Here is a 25,409-nt window from a genome sequence, read left to right as displayed (position 1 = left end):
ACAGCAGTCTCACCAAGTGCTACAAGAAACCTCTGTTTCTGCTGGTGTGCCAGGCTGCTCAGTAGTGATTTGGTCTCCAAAATTCCCTCCTCTGGGCTGGTGTTTTTCCTCCAGCTCTTCTTCCCTGCTTTCTCTTCTCTACAGCATTTCTCTGTTTTGCATTTCCCCTTTGCTAAATCACTCCTGAGGAAACTTACCCCTCATGAAGTAATATAACACGGAGTGAAATGTTGTGGAACTAGCAATTCTTGTAAACCTCGTCACTGTGCCTTACCTGTCTTGGATCCATCTATCTAATCCTGGAGCTATTTAGAGAGATGGAAGAAATAAGAACATCTCCATCCCGTTTAGCCATCTCAAGGCAGAATCCATTCTGAAATGCATTCTGTGCTATAGAAGGCATATACAGCCTCCTCCAATCTTAGCTATACTTACTACTGTAAAGTTTCTACACTATGAAGTTTCATAAGTGAGGATTTTTTCATTGCTTTGTGCTGCCTCAGAGTCTTTCCTGTTTAATTCTTGTCACTGCTGCTCTTATTCCCTCAGCCGTAGGCACTATGGTAATAAGATAAAGAATGGGCATGAAAAGCTGTCATTCTGATCTGGAAAAAATGCAATTTTTCTGCAATTGGAAAAAATAATTATCAATAGGATATATAAACATACATACATGTGTGTATATAGAAATATATCTATAAATGTTTGTGTCAGGCTTTCACAGTTAAGTGTATCTGAAGGACAGAAAGGGCATCAAATTTCTTCACCTATTTTTGGTTCTCTCTTAGTCAACAGGGACAACCAGATACCAGTACACTGTGATTTATCCAGTACTAAAATTCCTTCTCTTACTAACTTCAGGTAGAGTACTCAGCTTCCTTTACATTAGGCACCTAACACTGGTGGTTAAATTTAGGAAGGAAAAATTTCAGTCTGATAGCCTTCAACATCCAGCACAAATCTACAGTAAAAACACCTCCCACAATCATACCCAAACCACCAAGCCCTCCTTCTGCTCCTTAAGAAGGGAATCAAAGGGCTGTTTCAAATTATAAACCAGTAGAAAATTGAGGTTGATGCTGTCCATCTGTAATTCATTCCCTTCTGCTGGGGGAGGTGCTCATCTTTCCTAGGTGGAGACAACAGAAATTTGGCTGTTTCCTGCATGGGGGTCAGGAGGAGCTCAGCTGTGGCACACACAGGCACCACAACAAAACCGTCTTCAGAAAAAAATGGTCTGATGTCTGCACAGCCACGAAAAATACATCAACACTTATCTGAAGCATGGCCATGACCTGGAAACTATTAGTTTTTTAAGCTTTTGAATCTAGGAGGCAGCAGAGTTCGCGAGTCTCAGCTTGTTTCTGGAGGCACGTGTTTACCTTGGCTCGAGGCTGGCTTTTGCCTGTGAAGTTGCACCTCTGGCATCTATCAAAGGGAAAAGTTACCATCTAGGATGTGTGTGAGGGTAATTCAGTTATGACCGTGACCTTCCTGGCACATGACTGTCTGCATTGACTGAAGGGTTTCTTGCACCTACCCACAAGCAACTGATCTGGGCCATACCAGATGCTAGAGGTACTAGAGTAACTAGATTTCCATTCCCAATCCAAATAGGAGTTCCTATCACTGGGATTTCATAAATTAGTAATAGCCCTGGATATGCAACTACAAGAAAAACAAGTTAAAGCACAATTTCCATCAGAATGAACAAGAAGAATGATAAAATGAAGAAAACAGATATTTAAATTATTTCAAATATTTGCACCTGTGTGAGACAGTAGCAAGAGGGTATGAAGAACAAAATTGCACTTATTACGGAAACTGTTAAAAAAAACCCAAAAAAACTCTAAGGAAGTAAGAAAAAAAGAGAATCATAACTGAAAGGATTATATTTGAGTAAATGATGAATTAGAGACAACAAACTGCACCTAGCAATAGTCCATACTGATTCAACTCAGTAAAAACAAAGAGTTTCTAGTTTTAAAATAAAATCCCTAAATTGAATTGTAGAATGGAACCAGGACAAGTATGGACAAACAGGAATTCACATGCAGTTTTACAGTACAGTCAAAATTCTAGTAACCAAGCAGCCCTTTGAGATTTAAGATAAAATGTATTGTTGAAAAAGGATTACTTGTTGAAAAATAAGAATCTCAGATATACAAATATTACCAATATTTTATTAATTTTAACACGTGTTCCTTCTTCTGTCAAACACAGCAGAATCTGCAAGTGTTTTCATGCTTCCTTGATGGGTCTCAGAGCTACAGTTGCTACAGTTGGGAGTGTTTTTTTGGAGAAAGCTCCTTTCATGAACTTAACCCTGTCCTTTCCTCCTGGACAAAGAAAGAGGAAAATTCCCAACAAGGTTCCTGGCTGCAGCAATTAAGATTGTATCCTTTGCTGGGTTCTGGTCAGCCTTCAGAGAATCAAGATAGCAAATATGCCTATAGGAAACAAACAAAAAAAAAAAGAGAAAAAGAAAAAAAAACCAACCCAACCCACCCCCCAAACTCTGGCTTATTTTTCCTCTTCTATGACATTTTCTGATCTTGGACACTGAAGTCATGATTCATGAGAAGAAACCAATGGTTCCTGTTATCTTCATCTTCTATGAAGAGCAGGGACACTTACTCCAGTAAATAACTGGGGAGAGAAAAATATATTTATGGCAAATTGATGAATGTTAAAGAAAAAAATCAGCACATGGTTTAACAAGGGAATCTCTACTATTTGACCAAGAGTAATTGGGTTTGGATATTATTTACCGTAGTGAAGGTCCATGTTTCCACTTTCAAGAAATTGCTCTGGACTTACCTATATGCAAATAAGAGCAAAATTTATTCATCTGTTCAGCCAAATATCACCACTACATAACAGTAACCTTATGAAAAGTAGAAAAAACACCACTGTACAGCCATATATTTGTCATCAATCACTAAAATGTTGGATGAGCTTTTCAGAAAATGCATTTGGTGTCAAACGGATCGTATATCACTTTTAGAACTTTTCATCTAGTCTTAATTGATTATAATTACTGCTGAAGCTGTTTCTAGAAATTAGTGGATGAAATAGGTGCATTGTACATCTCACCGTCCCAAACTGCTGGAAAGTTCTACCCTGCTCCTCCCTTTACCCAGGGAAAAGGCAAGTGTATTGCACCAGGTCTGGCCCGTGACTGCTTTGCAGTCCCTGGATTTCCTTTTCTGTCCTTCACACCCATGAGATACAGTCAAGCTCCATCCCAAAGCCACGTGCTGAGACCAAGCTTGCAAGACCTGCTCAAAAATAAGTTACCTGATTTTACAATGTCATGGGGATGTATCTTTTTGGGAAGAATCTATCCGTGTCCAGCCACTGAGCATGAATACCTGAACGTACATACTCCTCTTTAGAGAAAAACGGATGGATAAAAGACTCAGGGAGGTCTGGAAACATCCAAAGACTCTTAGTTAACCATGGACGTAGCTGGTTAACTTTTATATGGACCTCACAGGATTTCATACAGATTTCTGAACTGATTCTTCTTTCTGTAAGGCAACAGCGAAATTCTCATTAACTTCCTCAGTAACTGAACAAAATCACTAGATGAAAAATTTGTCTTTTTTGTATTTTTAGTAATGCAGTTAAAGTGTTAGCAGCTCATACAGTCTCTCTTGAACCCCTTGTTAATTGAGCTCTGGTATTATCACCTCTGGTTGCCAGTGTTACCAACTTCCATTTGAAAAAAAGTTATTGGCTCTTACAGCTGTAAAGCAAAAAAACTTGGATATGAACAGCAGAGTCCTATAAACTTAAGAACTCCCACCTTTTTTTTTTTTAATAGCATCATTATAAAGCTAAGCTCGTAGATGCTAAATGCCTGGCATTGCTGACATCGAGAGAGGGAAATTCAGAAGACAGAGGAAATCCAGCTATTTCTGTCCTGAATTTATAGCAACATGTGGTCCAGTTGCATGTCTCTTCCTTTCCAGAATGAAGCAGAACAGAGCAGGCTTCCAACTGCTGTAATGTGTCATTATGTCTTTGACATATAGGTCAACATATAGATTTGAGGATCAGACAGAACTGTTCCTTTTATAAAGATTTTAGCATAAAACTTACTACAGCATGTTAAGGTGACAAACTGTGGTACAAACCTATTCTTTGCATCAGCGTAATTACTATGGATTTTTTCTTTATATGGAAGACTCTTTTTTTCCTGATTTTGACCTTACATACAAATAAGTGTAAGCTTATTTTTAAAGCGCATTTTAATGCCTGATAGTGGTCATGAATCAGGTAGTTATACTTGTAATAATTTCTGCGAGTGGGTGTTCATGTGCAGGAGAAGATATTCATGGTGAGATGGGCCATGATGAACATTAAAGGTCCGGAAGCAGATCAATAGCTGGTGTAAATTTTCAGGGCTTCATTGATTTCAAAGGTCCTACGATAAATACTAATTTAGCTGCTGCTAAAAAAAATGTCATCAGTTGAGCATCTGGTCAATAACAGTGGAGAATGAAGAATGTACAGGTGTTACTTCCACACCTTTGAATGGTGCAAAAAGGTAAAATACCCTGGTTAGTCACATTTTTTGAAATCTCCTTTATTGGCTGGAGTAGTCCATGTGGGTATGCATGTGGAGACAAAGATGCACATTTATACAAGAAGGCATTTTCTGTGACAAAAAAATACTTACACGGGTTCTACTGCTGTGACAGTACTTTTATCTTCACATGAAAACAAAATAAATTTCAGGTAACTGTATAAAAATTACTTGTACAAATTTGTTGCGCTCCTATGAGGTTGTTCATCCATCCCGGTGGCAAGGGACACAAAACTCAGAATAGGCTTTAATCTACAATTTACATACAATACTTAAATTCCTTTTCGAAACTAAAGCTTATTACAGGAATGACAGTTTCCCATGTGTATGAATTACTGAGAATTATAATATCAACAAAAAGGAACGAATCCAGGTTGCATATAAAACTCTACACCTCCTTGGTGACTCTCAACAGGTTTTTTTTTCCCTGAACATTTTCCTCCAGATAAAGTTCATTACCTTGTTGTAACCACTTCCCATTTCAGGAAGTTAAGATTTCACTGAACCTGTAAATAAGGAATTAATTATACAAAAGCATTAACAGAACCTAAGAGAAAAGGGACTTTGCACATGGCTGGTGATGAACTCATCGATTCTGCTCCGTAGTTCTCTTGAACACCTTATCAAATGCTACTGGTTTCTAGTCTGCATATAAATGTTTTTTTATGTGCCAGAATGAAATCACATCAGAATGTTTCAAGTGAAAGCCCGTTCGCCATGTTTCAAATTGTTCATATTTATTTGGAGGCCTCAGGAGGACATCTTAATCTTATAGTGTTATTATTTCAAATAGAAAAAGAGATTTTTAATGTTATTTGGAGAAAGTCCCTTAGCTTACAGACTGAAAAAAAGAGAAAGTAGAATAGCTGCAATAGATATTTTGACAAGAGCTTTGAATGAAAAATAACAAAACCTCTGCAGGGAATTTCCTATTAATCTAATTTATTTGGGAGCACATTTGCACAATAATAATTAAATTATCTAATGTTTGCTTACATTAAAAAGCGACCATCTGTAACTGTTCATTACTAGGAAAAAAAAAGAGAGGGGAAAGGCCAATATTTTAAGCTAACATCATAGGAAAAAACCAGCAACTTACAAACATCAAAGGTATGCCATGATGTTTGACAGCTTCTTATGAAGTCAGCTGTTTTATCTCCTGGTGAAGGTGGCAACAGAAATTCCAACACCTCCTGTGCAGTGGTGTCTTTAAAGCTGTAATGTGTTTATTTGTTAGACCCCTATTCATCTAGTTTTCAGGATGTTTGAGTAACACAAATATCCAATAATTAAAAGACTTGTGACATAGGAATCCATGTTTTGTATAGATAACAAAAATAACTACATTTTCCAATGGGAGATTATATTTAGGAAGTTCATCCATGCCTTCCAAGTCTTCTATGTGTGGAGAATACCAGGTATAACCAACTGAGATACCATTGAGAGAAATGTGTTTTTATCGGTTTTATTTCTCCTAGAAATGTCAGCACAGCACATTATATTGCCTGTAATTTTAATAGATAAACGAGACAATGATTCCATTGTTTGTTTTTTTCTCAAAATGGTAGAATACATTTTCTTAAAAAGGTCTGCAAACATATTTACAAAAGTGTGAAAGCAATAAATGTTGGCTTTTTTATATTTTTACTGAACTTCCAAAGACTGACTGATATCCTAATTTTATTGGAAATCTGGTCCAAGGATGATACAAGAAATTAAATATCACACTCAGTTTTGCTTTTTTGTAGGATACCATGGAAAACAAATCAAACAGATAAATATTTTGAAAATAACAAACTTATATTCCATGAGGCATAATGAAGAGATTCCAAAACCATTTCCTATATTTTCATTTCCGCGTTAAAACATCTCTTGATCTTTCTTAATGTTGCATTAAAATGTGGGACACCATCTTACTTTTGGAAAGCCAGCTGCTGTAATGTCATTATAAAGTAGCCACTAAAATATCATTCACAGTATCTGCATCACAGGAATGGACATTTTTCCTCCAAACAGGAGTGACAGAATTTGTGATGTTGCTTTCATCTTTCACATTTTAAATACTATTGGCTGACAGAAATAAAGTGTAGTGTCATGCTTGGTTTACCTAAATCATTTATTTTGTAACTAATAAAAGTAAACAGTTACCAGATACTGTATATAGAGAGATATATAGATATATGGCCACAAATAAACTATAGTAGAAAGTTATTTTGGTTTCGAGAAAGTTAAGAAAAGCACATAAAATCATATTTCATTAATATCTTGTTTTATGGCCATCAATGTTTTTGTATTTTTTTGTTTTGTTTCATCAACATAGCAAAATACAATCTTCTTATTAAACAATAATTATCAGATGGCAAACAATTCTTTTTATTGGTTTACATTGGCAGGTCACAGTCTAAAAGCACAACCACATCAGGCAGAAATTGCACACAGACCGCTCTGGATTTTGAAGACTATTTTTTTATGCTTCTACAAAAGGACCTTAATTTAAAACTGGGGACTGTAACAAGTACTAATTAAGTACATGGATTTCTTTTTTTCTTTTTCTTTTTTCTTTTACTTTTTTTAATAGGTAAATAAAATAACTGAAATTGCAGAACTTTATTTTCATTTCAGCTCGATTTTTAATGTCTGTGCTCCATGCTAGCAAACATGCTCTGAACTACCCAGCAATCTTTTATAAAAGTTCAATCACCCAAATAATACCCAGGTGATTTTTTTTTTTTTCCTATCCTGGAATACTGCAGATTTATTTCAATTAGGCCTCTTCCTTGGCTTTTTTTTTGGTGTTGATATTGCATTTTTAACTCCTTCCTGAAGTCTAGGGGATTTTACGTGATATTATGACACCATACAGTCACAATGTCAATATTTCTGTAAGAAATGGTTGTAGGTGGGGTTGGCCAATAAATATGTAGTTGTACTAGTTGTAGAAGGCATTTTCATGTCTTCAAGAACCAGACTGGTCTTAAGATATTACTCTTTATTTGAGACAGTTACCATTACTTCATTAAAAAATGACAAAACAGCAATAAACATTTTAGCTCTTTAATGAGCAAAGATCAGGTCTCTTAACATTGGAATAATATTCGTTATCCAGATTATCTTTATTTCACTCAATGACCAGTAATATGGCCAAGAAATACAAAGTAATTTTCCATCAAGTAGTATACAATTTTTGTGTGTAATAAGCTTTCATTCTTGAAAAAGAGTAACTGAAAAGAAATGTTTCTGTTACTGCAGTTAGTTTGTCAGAGAAAGTTCTTCGCATTATCTTACAAACTATCAAAATTGCTAGTAATTTGAAAAAATGTAAAAAAAAATCACATAACTTTAGTCTAATAGAAATATAGTACAGGTAAGAGAGAAAGTATTTATCAGGGATGTGCTCTTAAGTCCATCTCAATTATTTCTTTTATATAAATGTACATCTGATTACATATACAAACATTTTGAAAGGACCGTGGTATAGAATTACTGGAAAGCAACAGGGGAATGAAAAATTTCTTGTGATTTTAGAACATTCACTTCAAATCACACAAACATATGTAGTATTCAGATTTTTAAATTTCCAGTTGTTGGCTCTCTCCCCATTCTTACATACCCTCTTTTTCTACACTCTTGCCATCTGGTCTAGAGAATTCATTGGAATGAAAAAGCTAATGTATAGCAAAAAGGGAATGAACATTACTTTAAAGTATTATAAGTAAACTTTGTAACATGCAACATGAGTTGAAACAATAAACTGAAAGGTGTAATCAGAGCTATAATATTGGGGCATTTTTATATAGCAAAATGTTGTGGCAATTAAATTTTTGGACACACTTTTCCTTATCAATTTGAACTGAATATATCATAACTAAATCACAGCAAATTATAAATCCTTCTTCAAAGGAGATTCCATTAAAGTTGTAGTTATTTTAAAGTTAGAAATTATTTAGGTGGAAAGGAAAAAAATGTTAATAATACACATTTTTTGTCTGGGATTCATATCAGTGAGGGTCCACCACTTTTTACTTAGAATGCCATAAATACCTTTAAGAACTGTTGCAATTCCTTTTCTTTCTGAAGCTACCATGAAATATTTTACTGTAATTACTTTTGCCCCTTTAAAAAAACTTCTTTAGGTTGTGCCAATTGATGTAGAAAGCTTCTATTAAAAACTCCAATGGGATGAGAAGAATTTTAATTACGGCTTAATCAGCAGCACAGCCACCAAGCATATAAATTATCATGCACATCGTGCTAAAAATATCCAGTTTCCTTTATTCCCACAACTTTTATACTGACAGCACTTATGTGATAATGTTGTACCTGCCAGGCTGTAAAACTTCTTTGACTGGCAGATTTCAGCATGAGCCCCTTTCTAAGGCCTTAACAGCATTGGTGCTTTGTGTACTTATTCAAATATGTAAATATGGTCTACACAAGAAAACAGGTCCAAATAAAAATTGGTGAAAATTATCTGACATTCCATTAGTGTGTCCCTTGTGCATATTTATAGGTTTTTAAAATTTTCAGTCATAGTTCTTTCCTGTTTGTGTTGCACATGCCTAATTCCATTATGTAACTTAAATCTTCAAAAAATTAATACTTGAATGTGAATGAAAAAGTATCATTCAGGACAACTGCTTCAAGCAATTGCAAACAGTTGGTCATTTTGTTTTTTGTTTGTTTGTTTGTTTTCTTTTGTTTTGTTTGTTTCGTAAGTTCATTTGATATATGTACAATTCATTTTTTCCAAAACCCCAAAAGTTCTTGATATGTATATTCACATAATATTCTTCCATATTTAAATAGTAAGAGTCTTGTAGGTTGAAAGCCAAGTAATCTTCAGTAATATTACCTACTGTAATCCATCAAAAAATAAAGTTTGTTTCGTCTTGTCTGGCTATACCCTGGTTGTTGAGTGTGAATGGGGGTGGGGATGAGGATGAGGCAGAGTGTTGTTCTGTCCTCCGGTGAATGTGTTGAATGTGTGTAGGGGTTGAATCCCTGGTATAGTGTTGGGGATCATTGTGATGGTGTTGGGTGTCATTAAGGGAATATCATCAGGAGACCTTCTCATAGCTAGCGTGTAGTCTGGGGGACAGGCGGTCCTAAGAACCACCTCATGTGGATGGATGGACTCACATTCATGATCCAAGTCAGTGTGCTTCATTTGGAGGGACATTATCTCCTCTTCTTGTGCATGGGTAAGATCATTGGTAGTCGTACGCTGTGGGCTACATCTCCTGTGGACATCGTGTCTCCGCTTGTCCTTTTTGTAGTACAACGCTGCAAAGGCCAAAATGTTCAGGAACAGCAAAGATGCGCCAACCGCAATAGTAACGCTCAATTCTGTGGAATAGTCCCTTTGATCCACTGAAAATGGGCTTGGTTGTTGTTTGGGATCATCTTGTTTGGCTGTAGGAAAGGCTGAAGTAACTGAAACAGAATTTTTCCTTGTTGGTCTGAAAGTATTATCAGTTGATGGCACTTTAGTTGTGGTAGAGGTATACTGTGAAATGTCGTTAAGATTGTGCAGATGAGGTACCAGTTCCAACCAAAGGTTCACTTTATTGGCCCTATAGTGTTCTTTAACTCGTGGTTTTAATCCAATGTGAAGATAGAGTTGGTCTTTCTGAGAATATCTGGTCCATGCTACTTCTTCAAAACGATTTGGTTTTGTATGGATGAATTTTGTATCTTGCGGCACTGGTTGATTTGGGTCACTAAAAAAAAAAAAGAGATATCTCCAATGTTACAAAGCATTTCAAACGGAATTATAAAATTAACATAATTAAGATTTTATACTAAATGTTTAAATCTGCCTTTGGACAGAGCAGAGTGCTATTCACTAAAATTAGAGGCCTTAATAATCTTGATTAGAAACAGCATTATGCAAATGAACCCTTCTTTTACTCAGACTTCAGCGACTCCCTTAGTTCCCCAGAATGTTGCTGTCTCTCTCACATTGAAATCTTGTGCTGCTGAGGACAGATTGCCGCCAGTGTGGTGATGTGGACAAATGATGAGAGATGAGTGTGAGAGGACATTAAGATTTGTTTTTCTTTTTTACCGACATGAAGCTTGTACAGCTCAGCATTTCCTTTCATATGCAGCATCTGTGGCCTTCCAGGGGGGAAAGATCATGGCAGAGCACAACTCAGTGCAACACAAAGTCAAAAATAACAATGCTCAAAGGTAACAAAGTGTTTTGAACTTCCAATGAAAGAAGAATTAATGAAAATGACAACACTTTCCAAATTTAAAGTCACATATTTTATGGTCAGAAACATCAATTTAAGACAAACTGTGCTCTTAAAATAAGATGTATTATATTTGATGCAATATTTGCGTAATTTTATGTCTCATGGGATGAAAATATCAGTGTTGGGATAAAGTCAGTTACTAATGTAATTATATTTAACTATACACATATGTTAAATGCTTAGTTGTACACCTCTCTGGGGTTCCCGTAGCTTTATTTGTGTATTTTTAAAAATTTCTTCATGCAGAATGTCCGCAAAGATATTTTTCCCTCTTTTTGCCAGAATATGTAAGTGAGCTGAAGGACATTACAATAAACATAAATATCCAACTCAATTCTTAACCTCTTATTCATGCTACAAGTACAGAGACATTCCCAACGCAGATAAACAATGGAAGGCACTGCATCATTCCATCCTGAGTTTGCACATAAGACCATTCATTATCTGGTACTCACCCAGTCTTCGCAAAGTTTGTCCAGTACGTCATCACCACCGCGCTTAGCATGACGTCATTTTTGGAGAAATTGCAAGGAAATAATTCAGTAGGACCAATCATGGGGATTCCTAGTACGTAAGGAACCTCATCTCCATGGGCTGCATCTGCCCATGCAGGTACCTGATCTGTCTGGCAATGATGGTAGAAGGCATAGAAGTACGTAGGCGATCCAAAATTCGAGTGAAGATCTGCTGTGGCCACTGCTGGTGCAACCCACTGGTGATCAGTAAACAAAGCCAGCAGTGTTTTCCTTCTGGTCTCGGGATTGTGTCGATCTGCCCAGTCCGTGTACATAAATTTAATAGTTTCCCTCAATATATCTTTGCCTTCCGGGTATCCGTACAGGTTATCAACAAAGTTAGAAACTGCAAAGTCAAAATCACTAGCTGATATGCCATCTTCACTATCCACGATGTTTTCAACAAATTTTAACCCTTCCCCTTGGTTAACTCCCAACATGATGTCATAGTTGAGGAATTCTCCTTGTTCCATCAGTATCTGAGGATCATCTGGTATCACATCGCCATCAATGACCGGTCCAAAGGCTATGTGGTATCTTGCTGGTTGAATGTCCTGGTCGACAAGTTCTCTATAAGGCTTCTTCTGTAGACATTCTACCAGTTCTACAGTGTCTGACATGTTGCAACCAACTTTTGTAGCCAACATCCTGGCGTATTTTGCAGGCTGAAAACTAACTGCCCAGCTGGAGAGAGCTGTTCCACTTTGAGCTATTGCTCTTTGAAAAAGTCCTGTGGGGAGAAATATTTGAAAACTACTGAAGTGACCTTGAAACAGCCACAGACTTGAAAGATTCAAAGGAGTTCTTTGAAACAACAGAAAACTTCAACAGGAGAGATACCTGAATCTTAATAGTACTTAAATACACAGGATCTGACTGCTGTTGTACCTACAGGTAATGTGCACAAAATAAATGCAATGTGTGCTGAAGCAAATGATTCTACCTCAATATAGTCCAGCTGAGGAACAGATTTTCAAAAGAAACTCAGGCAGAAAAAAAGAAGTGTCATTACCTTATGTAGGATAACACTAACAGCTTGAAAGAAACCCCTAAAATTAAAGCAGTTTATAGGCTGGAGGAAAAGCCAACAAGTTTCTGAAATGGGTTGAAGTTGCATGCATAAATAAACCTAATACACTTCTTTATGTTTTGTTTGGGATTAAACCTGGTTTGAGAGGTGCTTTTGAATTGTCTATAATTTCAAGAGTTTATATTCTGGAGCAACAGATGAGAAGGTACTAGGCAGCTATTAAATTTATAAGTGTCTAAGTCAAAATCCTTTCTTGTAAGGAGCTTTTTAAATGCAGGTTTATATTGATCACACTTACATAAAAAGGGAAATGATATATTTTACACTATTTAGCTTTGTAATTCAGAGATTTAAACATATGTTCATGTATTCTTTTAGAGGAGAGAGAATGATCCAGCACTGCATATAAACTTGCAGTAAATCCCAAAGACTTCAGTGCAATTAATTTGAATTTATGCTGGTTTAACTAGCACTCTGGACCAGGAATTCTACCCACAGAAATAAAATATGTTGAAACTGACGTTTCCTTTTTTTCTTCTCCCTTCTGTAAGCATTTTAAAAACATATCATGGATGAGAGCCTCAGCCTCGATAGTCTATGAATCAATCTAATTTTTTTGCTATTGGATTTAATGCAATCAAAACTCCATCCTTATTGTGCACACTTCTTGTGCTCTCTTTGTGTTGGGGATTGGACTTTTCCAGCTCCATTTGGGGAGGGTAATTTGGTGTCTGAAAGAGATTATGAGTCTGAACCTTGTGCAAAAGAACACTCAGAAACTTGGGGCTATATTTAGATAACTTTGACCTTTCTGAGTTTTTTTTTGTTTATGAGTTTGGCTGGTTTGGTTTTTTGTTATTTATTTTCATTAAAGTTAATTTCAGTAGTACATAGTTTGCACAAATTACTGGAAAATATTTTATACTGGACCCTGCCTCCTATAGTTCACTGTGGATAATAAAAAATGGCTATAACATTCTATGCTGATTTAAGATATATGGGTCAGAATTTTGTTTGACTTACGCTGATAGACACCTGGAAGCATTCCACTGACTCTGGGAGAGTTACTTGATGACTGGAAGTGACATCTGGCCCCACTCACTTAATTTTCCTAAGAATGCATCTTTGTTCCGATGCTTGATGAATAGCTGGATACTCCCACTAAAGGAACTGGAGTGAAGGTGCTCAGCTTACTTCAGAAATGTATTCCAATAATGCACAAGATGGCTTTTACTTTGATAAGTAACATATTTCTATTGATAGAAAACTTCCATAGCCTCTAAATCCAATCAGAGACATGCTTTCACAGCCTCTACTGCAACATCAGACCCTGTGCACTTACAAGTTAGTTGGAATCTGTTGCTGACAGGAAACATTTTACAAGCTTCTGAGGAATTTTAAAATCATTCTAGATTGTATTAGATCCAAATCTAAAAGTCTTAAAATAAGATAGGTGTAGAGACTGAAATATGTAAACTCCAGCCTCTCCTTAAATTTATGAGAAGTTATATCCAAGATATTATTTCCTTGCATGATATGAGTAAAAATAAGAATGAACTTGATCTATAAAACAGCTAAAAATATATTTGCATGTTTATAAGGTCAGATATTGAGCTAGCATAAATCAGCTCCGAGTCAGTGGAATTACCACAGAGGATCCAGGCATTGTAATAAATGTAACAAAGTGACAAAGCTGAATTTTAAAAAATATGTATTTCATGATACTCCATAATGTGTGGGGGTTTTTTGCATCTTTTGTAAATCTGTTTTTATTGCTTTATTAAATATGCCTGAACAAGGACAGAAAGTGTAAGCTAAGTGTAAGAAAATGCTGATATAAACACTATGGCTTGCTAAGTGCTACATAAACATCAAATGCTGGATTAAAAAGTGGTCAAGTCCTCTGGCCATAAAGCTTTCTGAGGAAGAGAAACTAAACATCCCTCCTTTTGCTGAAGAATGCTTAAAGAAATATTCCTCCACTCAAACCATGTTGGTGAAAAATGGACAATGTTATGAAAAATTATTTTCATTCTGTGACATAATTCCTGGAAGAAATTTGTACCTCACAGGATGGAGAACTCCATTTTTATCTGATAATGTGTATGGTTATTATCTCTTATGGGCTTCAGACTGATGGAAAGAAGATTTAAATGCTCAATGGACCATAGCACTTTGTGACTCCTATTCAAAGCATCACCAAAGTAAATAATAATAATTTGCATATATCCATCTATATTTTCAGAGCACTTTCCGAAGATGGCTGCTGTTCTTTCTGCCCACTTGCAGGTGGGTGGCTACAAACAGCACCATCTTGAAATAGGCTGAAGTTCTCCTCTCAGCTGCCAAAGGAATCTTTCAAAGGGAAATGACAGGGAAAAAGAGGGCACCCGAATTGACAGATTATCAAGGAGACTGGTTGGTAATCATAGAATCATAGAATGGTTTGAGTTGGAGAGGACCTTAAAGATCTTCTTATTCTAACTTCCTGCCCTGGGCAGGGACACCTTCCACTATCCCAGGTTGCTCCAAGCCCCGTTCAAGCTGTCCTTGAACACTTCCAGGGATGGGATAGCCACAGCTTCTCTGTCCAACCTGTGCCAGGACCTCACCACCCTCACAGGGAAGAATTTTTTCCCTAATATCTGATCTAAATCTGCCCTCAGTCAGTGTGAAGCCATTCACCACTTGTCCTCTTGTAAAAAGTCCCTCTCCAGCTTTCAAATGTGAATGTGAAACAAAATAACATGAAATAAAAGGGGGTTTGGAAATGTTAAAATATCAGAAAATGTTTAAATACTTGAAATAATTTTTCTTATTTGAAAGTGACCAATTTTTTTTTCATGGTAGGTCTAACCACCTCTAAAAGAAATGTAACATACATGGGGCTATGGCACATTATTCTGTTTAATCGAAATTTGAACAAAGCATGGGTTTCCTTTCTCATAAAAGAAATCCTCAAAAATTTACTGTAACTTCAGTTCCCCTCCCAAATGGTCTGCTATGTTAACAATTTGCTGCATCAGTTTCCCCAGACAAATTCTGTCAGAATTCTGGCGATGTGTTGCCACATGACATGGTAACATCTGCTTATAAGAGGCAACAAATGACTGTCCAGATACTGTAAATATGGGATTTCTCATTAATGCCATGTTATATCAAGAGGACCAATATTATCATAATGTAAGATTTAGGGGAGGATAAACCAGGTCTCCTCAATCCACCTGAAACTAAACCCTTGATAACAAAGTTGTTTTTGAGGGTTCCGATAAAAGAAGATGGTGCAGTGTGACCTCACGTTACACTGTGATGAAGCAACGCTTACATCTTGTTCTTATAGGTCAGCTTATAAATATCTTCTGTTTAAGTGCAGGTAGTTATGGAACAAAAAAAAAGAAAAGATTATTTTAAAAATCAAATTGTGGAAATAGACTAAAATTCAGACCACAGTCTTATTTTCCACTTGACTTTTCTTGTAAAACATATATTTTTCTCTCATTTAAAATAGTGTAATGGCATGATCTAAAGAATCTGTCACTTCTATTGACCTCAGTGGAATCTGCACCATGACGTTGGGTAAATGCAGCTCTTTTAATGTCAGTGGAATTACGTTTTTATGACTGGCCAATTAGTCCCCCGTGGAGATACAGCAATAGAAATTAGGGGAGGATTATATGCACAGGGCACAGTGTGATGTCCCTGGTAAAACTAAACAATACAGATAAAAATACGTGAAAACAGTGAGACAAAAGTAACGTGATCAATAAGCAAGAGCCATGCAAATGAGAGAAACTGTGTGAAAATGTGGTGCAAAAATCATAGAAAAAAAAAATTGGGTGCCTCAAACAGCATGTTTTTAATTTCCTGCTGTCTGCCTCGACTAGAGAGAAAAGGTGTTAGTTATGGAATAGGAAAAAACATATAGAAGAAAATCCATTTGCAACTTGGATGCTTTGACAATTTTGGATCATGCATGCAAAACATTCAACCATTCTTTTATTAGATGACAGCAAGTGAAGTTCATGCAGTTTCACACAAAAGATTTCTGAACTAGGTACTTGTTTCCTTCACACAAAATAATAGTTTTAAGCATTGCAGCTGTTAGCCTGAAAAGAGAAACTGTGTCATTTTTTTTTCTTTAAATTCTGCTTCTCAGGAGAAACTAAACACGCCTTTCACGACTGTCTAAATAAAGACGACCTCATCTACCGTGAGCATGACTGACTGGTTTTCCAAAAAGGACACCCTTAGGTACGAAAGAAAAGAGACAAAAATGATGCACCAAGAAAATGCTGTTCAAAAGTCTACTATAAAGTGTTTCTACAAAGCTCCATAGGAAAAAGAAGAAAGTGACCCAAAATTTAAACATGCACAGAAGAGCTGAGGGAGAAGGAGGCTTGTACAGCCTATAAAAAGTTTTCTTAATATTGAGCTGAACTCAACAGTTCATAGGAACAAAGAGAATATACAGAACATCACATAGTACTAATGGTGGTGGCATGCAGACACCAAAATTGTCAAAATTTGCAACCTGCATAATACCTTTGGTTGAATTGCTCCAACGGTTACCTTCAGAATAATGGGATAAAGTCAACAGATTGACGCATGAACCGCCTGCACCAGATCCAAAAACAGTTATTCTTAATGGGTCACCACCAAAGAACCCAATATTTTCACTAGTCCATCGCAAAGCTTGAATTAGATCAAGGAGGCCATAGTTTCCTTTTGCTGCTTGGTCCCCGGTGCTCAGAAATCCTGTGAATGGAAACGAAAAAAGAAAGGCTTAGCAAGTGCTCTTCTGAGTAATCCTGTTTAAGTCTTCCAAGTAAGATTTCAAAAGTTTATGCTGTTAAATATCATGGAACTACATAATTTTCCATATTACCTGGGAAAAATTTGGAATTTTACATTGTTTCTGAAGCCAAATTATTCCCTATTCACTCTTTTGGCCATGATATATAAATGCAGGGAAGATGAAGATCCCAGGCAAAATACTCATCTGAATCTTAACGGGTTACAACATATTAATCTCAAAGACTTTGTGTTGATTGTACTAAGGTTGAGAGCAAAGGTTAGCAAATAGATAAGATGCAGTTGTTTTGTATGGGATTTGGTCAACTCTGTGTTGCACTTTTGTACTTGGATGCAGCCATGAGCTTTGCCCGTGGCCTGAGAGGCAATGATTCCCTGTAGACTCTGTTTGGTCATATCTTGGCAACATATCACCTTTTACTTTTTTCTCCACCCAAAAATGCAGCTTGTGTCACAGGACAAGCCGGGTTGAACAATGAGAGCAGCTCTCAACTCCCTGAGCTCCGTCCCGTAGTCATTAACCTGAGTTAATTGAATCTACATTAAGTGGATAAAGACAATTTAAGTTGTTTCCATGACCCCTTAACAGCAAAAAGATAGGAGCTCAGGGATAATCTGGAGTGCACTACAATTGCTCCCTTTTATTCCTAGTGGAGAAAAAGCTGTGGAATATGTGAGGTGCAGGAACAACTGTTTCACACTTTACTCCCAGCAGTACCCTCACATTTAGTATTGCTGTTACTCTTGTCATTAGAGTATACTGACTCCAAAAGGAGTACAGTAAAAACTTTGAAGAAAGTCTCTGTTGATAAAAGACATTGCTTTTGGATCCCATTTGTTGACATTTCCAATTTTCTCAGTTTAATAAACAAATGTTTAAATCATACCAGCATTATGAAGTAGTCCATACCTTCATTTGCATATCAAACTGATTTAATGCTCCCTAAATCGTGTAACTGTTTTTTGGTACATGCTTTGTAGAGAAATGCAACCATTACAACAATTATTTCCACATTAATTAGATATCAGTGAGTCTTCTAATCTTGTCAAAGTTCTACTGATTTAACTCTCTTGAGTGCAGACAGCCTACTCAAAAGAAGTTTACAGTAGTTTTGCAGACAAATAGCTCTCAAAGGAGTCCTACTGTTTCATTATGACAATAAAAGGAGCTTTTGAGAAATTTCTAACAAGACAAGTGTGCATATACATCTATAAAGCAAGGATTTAAGAAGAATACAGATAGGTGCATGTGTATACCTATATTAATGGATATAATGACCATGTCATTTGTTACTTTATTACTCTGATTTGACTTCAAAGTTTGCATTTGCTATTCTGTCCTATGTGTAGATATTTACACTAACAGCCCTTCTCTACTGTAAGCTGAACTGAAAGCTAATTGGCCTCGCTGCCTCAGTAGTTGAGCTCTGCTCCATCTAGGGCAAGAAGCTTTTCTTGTGTAGGTCAATCCTGATTTTTGCTATCATGGAGAGGGAACAGTAAAGTGGCATAGGGTGCCAGGCCAGCAATTCTCCTGCTTCCAGACCTAATATACCAAGTCTAATGGACATACTTCATTCACTGTGGCCATAGTAAATTGTTACTCTATACTAGACTTTAAAATAATCACTATTCTACAACTAAAACCTGCTATATTTACTACCTAACTGCATATAAAGCAAAGTAGCATTGCTACCATAGAAGAAAATACCACCTTGATATTCAGGGAAAGCCCAGAAAAGAAATAATAATAATAATTAATTAATTCATTCTTATTTTACTATTACAACTCAGCACAGAGTTGAGATTATTATGATGTCATTTTACTCTGCTTCACTCTTCTTTATTTTCCTCTGTGGCCTGAGGGTTGGTGTGAGTGCCTCTGTGAAAGTATGGTCCCCATACAATCCTTCCAGAAGTATTCATTCTTCTCTTCATGCTCCAGTAAAATGTTGTCCCCCATGAATGGTTTTTAAGGACACAGAGAGATGATGCCTTTGAACATGATAGCAAATCTAGTGAGAGCTCCCTAACCAGTGTCACTGCCTTTGTCAGCCTGCTTGGAATTGAGGAATGGTACCAGGGACTGTAAGAAAATTAAAATGTAGCAATTGATGGGAACTACAGAATTCTGTGCCTACATGTGCTGGAAGAGTCTTCCCCTTTCTTTGCATAAATATAGGACTTTGGAAAATCAGTGACAAATCAGTTTATCATATTCAGCACATAAGTAACTGCACTGATTTAAGGGATTTCAGGAATGATTGGCATTAGTGGTCCTTGAAACACAGGCGGAAATGAGATGAGAGTGGTTACAGCAGTTACCAAAATTGTGACAAAAACGTGTTCCTCTTTGCTTTTTTCCATTTCCTTGGCTTACAGATTCCCTCAGCCTGGTCAGGATCTGCTCTCATCACAGCTGCAGCTTTGGTTCAACGAGATCCTCTAGATTTCTCAAAATGATTCCAGGGCATTTATTAGGAAAATAGATGGTGAGTTATAGATTAGATACAGCAATTGCCCTGAAGGAACACAAATGCAAACATTCAAACTTTCTGAAAAAGTTGTTTTCTTTACTCTCTGTAATATACAGCAAAGTGGAAATCAAGTAAGTCTTTACCTGGAAAAGCAACAGATTAAAATTAGAGGTAAAGCCTTAGAGCAATCCCCTGGTTTTAAATGAGTTCACATCAAGCCCCGAAGCTGGATAGGGAAATGTGAAATCCTTGGAAAACTATAAATATACTACTTTTAAAGAATCTTTGTGAAAAGTCTTGTTGCTAAAAGTAATCAGGAACCGTGCATTCAGTTCACGGAATGTGCCAGGAGGGGGAGCTTTCAGTTTAGTTAAAAAAAAAAAAAAAAAAAAAAAAAGGCAGTATTAGTAATATTCTCCTCATTCATCTATATTAAACAAATTATGACTTGTGTCCAGAGCAACAGCTCTGATGCAAAAGAAATATCTCACGCCTCCTCAGCAAGAACCACGTTGGCTGACTTCCATATCTGCACAAGATGGATGATGATTGATGTTGACTTTCATGACCTGAAACATTTCTATCTCATTTTTCAGAACCATAAGAAGCCTGTTAATATCACCACCTGTTCATGCCTTTTTTCCCGTATGCAGTGGTATCAGCATGGCTTAGGAGAATTCAGAATGTCATGAAATCAGACATAGGACTGATAGAACAGATGAGGTTTTTCTTTCCAGTTTGTGGTGGTGGTTTTTTTTAGCTTGTGAAGAGTGCCTCAATACACATAAACTCATCGAGCTAAACACCTGTAGAGAAATGCTTTAACACACAGCATTGTATCCAGCCTGTCAGTCTGTGGGTACAGGTACTCATCCCTATTTATCACTTAGATAAAATGGAGATTGGAACAATATGCTATGTCTTTATCCCAAGAGGAGCTTTCAGGATGTAATTAATATAGATACCATCATTTCCATGCATTCCTATGACACAATCATCACACTATCTAGTTCTTAAGCTCCCAATTTTGAATCACAGAGGGGAACCTGCTCTCACTGAAAAGGGCTTGTGTGTCTGAAAGCTTCTCTGTTTTTAAACTGCATCAGCTAGTCTATTAAAATATATTATCTCTTTCTGCAAATACTGTCTTATTATTATCCTTGGATTGTCATCTCACCAAGAACACTGCTATCATTTTCTGCCACCTTTTGGCCTTGTAAAAAAAGGGAAGTAAATTATTCCTTATTTTAGTTATTCCAGGAAGACAGTCTCAAAAAAACTTAGTTTTGCATTATTCTCTAAAAAGGTAAGATTGAGCTAATTTTTTTCCATAATTAAGTCCTTCTACTGGAAATATTCCAATCGTCAGCTGAACAATTGCTATTTTATATTCTGAATGGAGAGGTTATCTCTTCTTTTATCTCCTCCAGAGGAGCAGACTCTAATAGAATTATGGAAGTGAGGATGTGGTCTTTTGTGAGTTTAAGAAAGAGATTTATTAAGCCCATTTGGACCATTTCTCTGTTACATGTCTGTTAGACAAATATGCACAGAGTGCCACAACCAGGTCCTGTATTTTTTATTAAGATAAATTTTAATGCTTTATAGGCTTATCTGTCTGGGTAATGATTTCTGCTTACCATTCAGATAAATCTTTTTCTAATATGATTCCAGCATTTTTGAAGAGTAAATAAAATAATGGACTTGGGAAACTTAAAATATTTAGTTGAAAACCTTACCAGTTTGAATTACTTTAAGCTCTGGCCTAATTTGAACATTCAAATTAATGCAGAAGGGAAGGCCAAGACAGAATTTTTCCTAATGTAAGGGACAGAATGTCTTGTTGGACAAAAAAAAAATATCTGCCTGTGAGAAGATGCACAGCAACAAATGCTACTTTAAAAATAAGAGTGTATAAAGACTGGTCTGACATGCTTAAATGGGTTTTTCGAAGTCCTATGTCTCTGAAAGCAGTAACACTTAAGATTTTAATATTACTCACCTGCTTAGGCATGTATTATAATAACGGGGTTTCCAGTTACAATTCCCTGTGCGATCAAATGTCATCTTTTTTTTTTTAAAAGAAAATGTTAAATTGTGCAGGTATAAATGCACCAATACATACTGGAAGAATACAGGGCATATTTTGAGGGAAGAATTTATATTCCCTCTGGATCACAAGTTCCTTGCTTTGGACTTTAGTTTGACACCGTCTATTGCTATTGAATGATAATTGCCACGTACAGAAATTTTCTGCTGCCCTTTAAACTATACCTACTCAGATAGGAATGTGAGCAAGATAAGCAATTTTTAAGAGAGATGGTTAAACTTAAAGAGCACATTTGTTTTCATCTTAGCCATCTCTGTAGAATTCACATCAGCTAACTAACCTGAAGGAATTGTATGAGCAGTACTGTGAACATTAATGTATACGTGATATTCATGAAGCAGAGGATCCTGCTCCTCGCTTTGCTGACCAGCACCTCCTAATATTAAGGCATATTTTAGTCATGGATAAGGGGTAAGGTGACTAAAAGGGCTAGGAACTCCCATAAGAAAGATGTAGGAGAATATGAACTATTCAGTGCATGAAAAATATTCCTCTGTAGACATCTGCAATGTACCTCTCCTTGAGAATCAGATAAGCAAGTCCTCTGAAAATGCTGCTCAAGCAGGAGTTTTGTATGAAATTCATTTAATATACAGAAAAGTGATTGCAACATTAGCAAAGTTCTTGTCTGTTCCTGTAGCTCTCTACCACGTACATATTAGTAATAAGATTAATGATTTCAGAGTGCAAGATTTTAGCTTAACTCCATGAGATATGCATAGTATCATGCTACATCATTATGCACTCTTTCCTGGATGTTTGAGATCATAGAATCACAGAATCATAGAATCATTTAGGTTGGAAAAGACCTTTCAGACCATTAAGCCAGCGCTGCCAAGCCCACCACTAAACCATGTCCCCAAGTGCCACCTTTAAACCCCTCCAGGGATGGTGACTTCCCTGGCTAGTGCTGCTACCTCAGCAGACAGCCTTTAGAAATTCCCAACTATTTCATCAAAGTAAACAATTTACAGAATTGAACCAGTAAATACACAAACTTGTCACCGTATCCTTTGGCATTTTGAAAGTATGCATGGAAAAAAGTGCATGATCATGTATAAACTCCGATGTGCTTTTTCAGCACAGTCTTCAACTGCTGGAATTTTTAACACTTGCAGGGTACTAAATCCTTTGAATTAATATTACTGAAGTGGCTGGAGCCTACCAAAGGACTGGTCTTTCCTGTGGCTCTTTGAAACAACAGAAGTTTTCATTTCCTTGTCTTTTACCTAATTTCTTCTCCTGTGAGAGACTAAACCAACTGAACACTGCAAGGTACAGAAGTCCCTCACAGCTGTTTCAGTCTGGCATCTGTCACTTGCCAGCACTAAAGCATTACAGCAAATTTCCAGTGTAGAGGCAGACTGCAAAAACGTGGAGTGTCCCACACCAGAGCACTTCATTCCACTGCCAGAGATATTTTGGCATGACTTCACTGGTTGTGATGCAGCCCTAAGCAGGCTAACCCTCAGGCTCTCTCCCAAACACAGGTTCTCTTTCACAGGTTTTGATACATCAAAGTCCTTTAAATGACAAAAAAAAGATCTGGATGAAGCTAGATTTTTTTTGCTATCCTGGAAAGATAATCTTCAGCTATTACAGAAGGAAAGAAATTTCTGAAATTTACTGTGATATTCTTGGCAAGTTGGGGCTGTTCAGCCTAGAAAAGAGTAGGTTGCATGGAGACCTCATAGAACCCTTCCAGTATCTGAAGGGGGCCTATAGGGAACGCAGAGAGGGACTCTTCATCAGGAGCTGTAGTGATAGAACAAGGAGTAATGGATTCAAACTGAAAGAGGGGAAATTTAGACTAGGTATCTGAAGAAATTATTTTCTCTGAGGGTGGTGAGGCCCTGGCACAGGTTGCCCAGAGAAGTTAAGGATGCCCCATTCCTGGAAGTGTCCAAGGCCAGGTTGGATGGGACTTGGAGCAACCTGATCTAGTGGAAGGTGTCCCTGTTCATTGCAGGGGGTTTGGACTAGATGATCTTTAAGGTCCCTCCCAACACAAACCGTTCTATGATTCTATAATTCTGAGTATGCTGCAGATGCTGAAACAGTCTGAGATTATAATTTCTAGCAATTTTTGAAGGCTGAGAGAAGAGAGTGACTCTCTTTGCCTTTCAAGTTTCATTAAAGAGATGATGAAAGTCTGAGAGCGCTTTGAAAATCTAGATTTGCCTCTTCTTCACATGGTCAGTGGTTATTTCCCACCGTGCTTTTTCTGTCACATTGGGACAGTTGTGGGCAGGCTCTCAAAGTTTGGGTATTTTCTCTATGCAAAATAATGATGTGTCAGTCCTGTCCTTGTGACAATCCCATGCCTGCACACAGGGTTGTGGTGTGGGGCAGGTTTCAACATGGGGAGCATGGATAAAAGGGGCTCCAGCTGCCCTCTGCTTGCCAGCCCCTTGCTCTAAGTACAGCACAGCCAGTCCCAGATGATCACCAGGGAGATCAGCTCTATAGTAACTTATTATAGATGATCTTTACTGAAGTCAAATGAAAGTCTGATAACAATCTCAGAGATACTTTGAGAGCTCTATAAGCAATAGGGTTAGTCCACTAGACGTGATCTTTAATACTGATTTCTTGATACACTGTAAAAGGAAAAAAAGAAAAGGAGGGGCAAGTCGAGTTTCAGAAATACAGCTGCAGATACTAATCCTACAAGATTTTAAGTGATATGTGCTGACATATTTCAGAAAGTAGAAGTGAGCCTTAAGGACCAATGAATGACATTATAGCATGGGTGGACACAAGAGGTAGCTGGAGTACCTTTGATTTGCTCTTCTTCTTTAAAAAAACACAGGAAAAAAAGATGGAGTTTATTATAGAAAATAGCAGATATCTATGACTATTCTCGTCTTTCAAAAAACAAGCAATTTTGGTGCCAGCAGAGAACATCTGCTTAAATGCCTTCCACAAGGTAAAAATCACAGTTGTTAGTACATGGCTGAGTCATGCTCTAGGGCAGCTCAAGTTTTAGTTTAAAGTGTTTTTAAGTTGCATACAAAATTTTCATAGAAAATGAACATTTTATTACTGAGTACTACACTAGCAATTCTCTTGTGAACCACCATCTGAGAACTTGAACAAAAATATAAATAAAATTGTTTCTAAAAGACAGCAAGGGCAAAACAAAATCTTACAGGATAATGTGTGGAATAATAAAAATCAACCACAGTCTAATCCTTTCAAAATACTCAGCCAAAGCCCAAATAATAAGGAAAGACTGCAGGAGAGAACAGAAAAGTCCACAGCCAAATCCAACACTTGACTCTCCCACTTGGCAGAAGAAAGCGATGTCCCAAGGGAGAGATTTTTGTCTTCACTAGGATTGAGTGCACAGCTGTTCCAGTCCTACCTCCTTCAAGTAGAGCAATATGCAAAATCAAGCAGCCCACAGCACATTCCACCAAATATCTGTCCCTTACTGCGGTCTCTCAGCATCCCCATTTTCAGTAGCAAGCTCCGAAAACAGGCATTGAGATATGCTGCCCTTTCATGCAATATCCCATAACTTTTGACTTCAGACGATGCAACCAAAGGCAGCAGCAGCAAATTTGGAAAAGATGTTATAGTGAGGAGTTAATGAATATCAATGCTCT

General features: G+C 37.0%; 1 protein-coding gene across 7 annotated transcripts in view; it reads right to left on the bottom strand.

The window, feature by feature from the left end:
* Nucleotides 1-5,519: 5,519 nt before the first annotated feature.
* Nucleotides 5,520-25,409, bottom strand: part of NLGN1 (neuroligin 1) — a 433,184-nt gene continuing 413,294 nt past the window's right edge. For 5 of the 7 annotated variants that reach the window (XM_032698022.1, XM_032698021.1, XM_032698020.1 and 2 more), the window contains 3 exons: nt 16,942-17,154; nt 11,310-12,099; nt 5,520-10,314 (listed from right to left, as the gene is read on the bottom strand). In XM_032698022.1, coding sequence (XP_032553913.1) covers nt 9,492-10,314; nt 11,310-12,099; nt 16,942-17,154 — 1,826 coding nt within the window. In that variant the 3' untranslated portion in view covers nt 5,520-9,491. The remainder of the gene's footprint in view (nt 10,315-11,309; nt 12,100-16,941; nt 17,155-25,409) is intronic. The other 2 variants (XM_032698023.1, XM_032698025.1) reach the window with 1 other exon arrangement.

The sequence above is a fragment of the Chiroxiphia lanceolata genome, chromosome 10 (assembly GCF_009829145.1).
Source record: "Chiroxiphia lanceolata isolate bChiLan1 chromosome 10, bChiLan1.pri, whole genome shotgun sequence".
NCBI lineage: Eukaryota > Metazoa > Chordata > Aves > Passeriformes > Pipridae > Chiroxiphia > Chiroxiphia lanceolata.
Note: the sequence above shows the minus strand (reverse complement) of the source record. Positions and strands in the feature narration are given on the sequence as shown.